Genomic DNA, 6,000 nt, shown 5'->3' on the forward strand with positions numbered 1-6,000 from the left:
ATTGTTTTTATGTTTGTTTTAATGTGCAGGAACAGTTCATAATATACCAGGCACTGCTATACATGAGCTTGGAGACAAAAGAATTGCTGACTATACTTGTTTCACTTCTAATCATCTGTTACAAACTAAAAATACATGGTTAGGATAGTAACACACATACATATTCCCCCCAAAACACACAGAGATACATGCTGTAAAATAGATTAGCATCTCTTCTCAAAACAAGAGTAATACTTCCCAAGAAGATTCTAATTTTAGGGATAATGTCATACCTGTGAAACTTGCAAGGATTAAATAATATTTATATTCCTCAAGGACTGACTCCATATAATGTAGCCCCAGCCAGCAAGAATCAGGTTCCACTCCAAAGCTAAACTATTCAGATGATACTAATGTTATTTGAATAATCAGTCTCTGGTATGTATATCACCCAACAAAGTAACAGCTGCCGAAGCAAACTAAAAACTATCTAAAAGGCATGCATACAAAGATTTCCAATATGCATGCATGAACTTGTTTTATATAGTTTTTCCCTTTTGTGGGAAGTGAAAATCATAGTTAAGAATACTACCCATTCTTTTCAAACATGTGGCTAAATAGCAGCACTGTTACAATGTCATTTCCAAGTTCTGAATAAAGTAACCTAAACTTCCATAATATAGTAAGATATTTTCTATTATTCATAAAGTTGTGAACACCAAAATATTATATTCTTATGATCCCTTGAGGTTTCCTAGTAAGTTAGAAACCATTTTCTGAATATAACTATATTATACATATTTTGCTCTTCTCCATCTCCTCTGTTTCCTCTTTTAATCTATTTGGAATATGCAGACCACTCCCACTCTCACCCCACAAAATTTACCATTTGCCTGTCTCCGGATTTCAACAAGCATTCAAGAACACTAAAGTTCTATACTGCTTTTCACAGAAGATATAAAGGTTAATTCTTTAAATATTGATGCAACATATTTTAATTTAGGCGCTCAAACTGCTGGAATGCAATGACTTCTTGAAACTTTTTCCATAGAAAAAGAGGTACTTCTTGCAATAACTGGCCCTACAAATGTAATTTATATTTGTAAGAATATTGAAACCATTAATATGAGAATAGATGGATTAACAATATACCCTTGGTCTCACCAAACTAAGTGAAAGAAAAATATCTAGTAGAACAGAACATAAACTAGAATAATTATATGGAAATAGACATGCCTCTAAATAGTTTGGAATTTTTATCTCACACAAAAATTCTTGTTTTAATACAATTTTTTCTTAATAAATATAATTGTCAAATGACCAATTGAAATATTTAACCAATCAGATCAGTTCCAGATCAATTGGTACCAACTGTATACATTTTCTACTAAGAAACAGAAGCGGAAAAAGAAAGGGAGGAGAGTTTATAATGCATTTTATTACTAAGTTTAGTAATAAACTTAGCTAACTTAAAATTTATAAAATACCAATTAAACATATATTTTGCTGTAAGGTTATTCAATTATCTATACAGATCTTTATACAAAGAACTTTAAAAAAAGAAGTTATAAAAGAAAAGCCATTAGCAAGCAATGAAAGATATTTCTTCCCAGAGAATGTTAGTTTCTTACTTAAAGAGGATTGTACATTTTTAAGTGTTAACAATAAACAATATTATTTACAAGCAAACACATTGTTTACATTATTTCATTGGGAAGTCTTTCCAAGTTCAACAAGACTTTATTTCCAAATGCGCATAGAGCTATAGCTTATATTTTTATCTAGCCTTCATGTCAGATATTATACATATGCATTCTGTATTCTATTAAACATTTATATCATGTTTTCACAAATACTTTAATCATTGATGGCATTTTAAATAATTTTAGCAAAAATCTCTTCAATGCAAAGCAGTTGAATTTGCAAATAAAATAAATGTATTTGCAGATGTTGTTTTTCAACTAGATGCTTGGTATATTTTTTTCTGTATACTCAGCTTTAAAGCAATAACACAATGAAATAAAAATGAAAATATATCAAGAAATTTTCAACATTTTAGCATTTGGTACTGCTTGATAATAATAATGTATTACAAAAACTCATTGTAGTTTCTCATTTTATAAAGTATGATGATGTTAATATTGGCTATTGTACTACTTTGCATGATACTAATTTGAAATGTATATCTTAAGAAATTTATTTATGGTACATATTTTCAAAATTGATAGCGTATACCTGGGAACTAGGTCTTAATTTTTAATGAATTTTTAAATAAGCTTATGCATAATGGATATTACTAATGATTTTACAAATGAAATATGAATGCTTAAGTATTCAGTAAGCATACCAAAATAAATACCAATAGATTTAAGATACAACAGGTAGGGCAAATGACATTGGTATCCTGCCAACTACCTAACCCTTACATTTCCAACTAAATTTCTTTAAATAGGTTTTATATGTTTTAATTCTTAATATGAGATAATCTAATTTATACGCCTCAAACTTTTTATGAAGGTCTTTAAAAAGATTTTTAAAAGTTTTGTTTTGAAGATTTGTTTTCATTTAGTTAATATTCATAACTAGGTTTAGAATCCTAATAAGAATAACAACAAACACAACAAAAAATTGTGTTTTTTAAATGCTGGGAATACTTTATAACCCTGATCATTCAGGAGGTGAAAACAGATGTACTTGTCCCAAAGTTAAGTTGCTCTAATAGGTAGATTCGTATGTATCAACTCCATAAAAACTGTACTGCTAACTACTCATTTCACTGAGTTAACAAAAAAAAAGACTAATTATGTATAAGCAATATATTGTCATAAAAAATTTAACTGCTGTCTACTATATAAGAATATCTTTTGATGAGAAAATACTTCAACTTCAACATGTTGGCCCTTCTCAAAATAACAGTATCTTCTCCAATTTCAGACCACCAGCCTTGGAAGATGACAAACCTTATATATCTTTTTAAATTTCAGCATGCTAATTCTTAATGTTAAATTATTTATTTTAAGTTCATTGCCTTATAAAATATTTTAATATTTAAACTTTTAATTGTAACAAATTTCACTACAATCACAACTTTCTTGACAGCTTCCCAATAAATATAATTACTAACTTCAGATTAAAATACTTTCTCAATCTCTTATAAATAATGCAATTTTCAATTTAGACATTAAACTATTATGTGTATGTAATAAAATACCTTTGTCTTTTGGGAACTGAATGTTCAACTTCTAGGAGTTTACCATGCAGCTCCACTTTACCTGCAAACAGTAACACAACTCATTATAGAATGAATTATGTGCTCTCTCATGCCTTCAAATCTTCTAATGCCCTCATGAATTGAATATGTAATGATGCAGAACACGACAAATACAACACATTTATGGGTTTTTTAAAATTGTTGTAGGATAGTGGGAAAGTCACAAAGGTTACTTTAGAAGAGGCCAAGATAAATGCTCAAACTAGTACCAAGAGGTCTTCCTTATTTAAAGTGGATGCTTCATTATTTAACCTGCGCTTTCCAAAATGTGGAAACATTAACTGCACAAAGACATATACATATGTATGTCTCCCTTGACGAAAAGAACAGGCCTCTAATAACTTGTCACGAGGAAACAGGAACTGCTGGTTTCAGTGAAAAATGAGCGCGCTCCCCACGCGTTTTTTCCTGGAAATACACCCTCTTATGTCTTCTTTCATATGCCTACTCCCACAGTCACCGGCTGAGACAAGGTTTCCCCCCCCCCTCAGAGGTGGAGGAGAGTGAAAACAGGAATCAAATGAAATCATTCAGTTTAACCAGCCTCCCCCGTTCAGCCCGCCAAGTCGTCTTTCACACAAAAACAGGATGTAGAAACTGAGAGGTCGAGATGCTCAGTGAATGCCTGAGAGCCAAAGGAAAAGCGAAATGACACCCAGAAACAGCGGCGAATTGGGCTTCCAGGCCTCGACCTCTCTCCTGAAAGAGGCAGGACGCCGAGGAGGAGGAGCCCTTTGTTGTTTTTGTTTTAAACAGCCAAAGTTTGGCTTCTAAAGTGAGAAGGAATCAACTGCCCCACATTCGATAACTCTTCCCCCCTCACAAATTCGAAATAAATGGGGAGGGGGCGTGATTTAGAGAAGCCAGCGAGAATCTCCGGGCGCGCACGCTTTGCGCTTCCAGCAAAGCTTGAGGCGCCGCACGTTTTCTCCATGGAAAGGCTCGTGTTTCCATTTCCACCTGCCCCACGGACAACTGGAAACTTACATCTCTCTGCCGCGGTACTCCGTGTGCCAGCGTTTTTAGATCGAGAGGGAGCCCCTGCGCCACGAAGTAGGTGGCTGCTAGTTGGGCCCTGGCTTGTGCGTTTCTGCGCGCGCGCCTCCCTTTCTACTACTGTGGGCGACGTTTAGCGCGCCTTCTCTCCCTCTCCGCACGCCGTTTTCTCGAACGCATTTGAAACGCTATTTTTTTTAAGTGGGGGAGAGAGCGAGCAGCAAATTCTCCGAGCCCCAGTGGTCTTGCAATCCCTACTCTCAATGCTTTTTCTTTTCTCCGAAAGAAACCACTTAGACCCCAGCCATTCCCGCGTTACCTGACGGAGTACCCGAGGGCTGCAAGGAAAGAGAAACAACCTCCTCGAGCGAATCTAAGCACTGCTCTCTCGGGGCCCCCAAATAGCGCGGCTGGAGTCCTTCAAAATAAGCGCAGCCTAATATACCCGAACCCCGCACCGAAAAAAAAAACACGTCAGGAAGAGCCTTCGGACCAAATTGAGGGATTATAATCCGGGAGTGGGAATTTTAGATCAAAACGACGAGGGCAATACGCAGAGGGGTGGGGCGGAGAGAATTCTTACCGGGGGGGGGGGTTATTGGAGCAGAGGAAGGCAGCGGATGGCGCCCTGAAATGAGCGTACGGGTAGTAGGAAGCCAAGGCTGGGATGGCTGAGGGGACTTCACCCACCTGAAAGTGCCTCGATGGCCTTCATAGCCCAGCTCTCGTCAGGGCAGTCCACAAAAGCATATCCCGTCTTCACAAGAAACTGACCGGTGAAAGGAATCTTGGACTCTTTAAAGATACTTTCCAGGTCCATAGGGCACACGTTTTCGCCCAGGTTCCCGATGTACAGCTTATTCATCTTCTTAGTGAAAAATAGACCTTTGCTTAACGACAATTAAAGAAAACATGCACAGCCTGACTTGAAGCAACAACAAAAAAACACACCCCCTCAAATGATTCTTGGAATCAAAATAAGAGAGGGCGGGTGCAAAGAGAGAGAGAGAGAGAAGACTTATAACTGCAGCTTGTATCCGTCCGTCTCCCACCCACCCCTCTCTCCCTCCCGCTTCACAGAAGGGAAAAAAAAAAGCCCGTGCCCAAATACTGAACGTTCGCTGCGCTACCCGAAGCTACGGCAGAAATCACGATGCGTTCGGAACTGCGATGGCGGTTTAAAAAAAGGGAAAGGGAGGAGAAAGAGGGGAGGGGGGGAAACTACTTTTTTGTCTTACCCCCAAACCCCTTGCAAGCAGCAGGCGGAGTATGAAAATGTTACAATACGAGAACGCAGGCACCGCCTCTTCCAAAAAGAGAGAGGGAGGAGGGGAAAGAAAAAAAATCACTTGAATAGTCCGGCTTTTTGAATGAGCCACGTGTTCATACTACCAATCAACTTCTCACGTGAGGAATACGAACGCCTCAATTAGATAACAGCAGATTTAAGCTCAGGGAGTCACAAAGGAGTAGAAAGCGAGCTAGCTTTGGCCATTCAGAGCATTTTTTTTTAATTATTATTTAAAGAGCGAGATTTGATCGGCTAGGAATCCTGACCGCGTGCTCTTTCCCCTGTTTACTACTTTCTCCTTCGGATTTGTTGTATACACGAACTATTATCTCCTTTATGCCAAGTTTCTCTGCCTTCCGAGACTCGGAAGCTCCCTCCCCTGGATCGGGACAACTGTATAACTACAAAGGGTCAAGAGAGGCGAAATTCTCCCTACCTTTAATCTAGGGGAAAGGCAGAAGTG

General features: G+C 37.6%; 1 protein-coding gene across 1 annotated transcript in view; it reads right to left on the bottom strand.

The window, feature by feature from the left end:
* The window catches only part of IGF2BP3 (insulin like growth factor 2 mRNA binding protein 3), a 59,219-nt gene extending 54,093 nt beyond the window's left edge, over positions 1-5,126 (bottom strand). Inside the window, exons 1-2 of the mRNA XM_015810612.1 lie at positions 4,937-5,126; positions 3,191-3,251 (exon numbers count right to left, since the gene is read on the bottom strand). Of these exons, the coding sequence (XP_015666098.1) occupies positions 3,191-3,251; positions 4,937-5,111 (236 nt within the window). The 5' untranslated portion in view covers positions 5,112-5,126. The remainder of the gene's footprint in view (positions 1-3,190; positions 3,252-4,936) is intronic.
* Between the last annotated feature and the right edge of the window lie 874 nt (positions 5,127-6,000).

This window comes from Protobothrops mucrosquamatus, unplaced genomic scaffold, assembly GCF_001527695.2.
Source record: "Protobothrops mucrosquamatus isolate PMUCROS unplaced genomic scaffold, P.Mucros_1.0 scaffold12, whole genome shotgun sequence".
NCBI lineage: Eukaryota > Metazoa > Chordata > Lepidosauria > Squamata > Viperidae > Protobothrops > Protobothrops mucrosquamatus.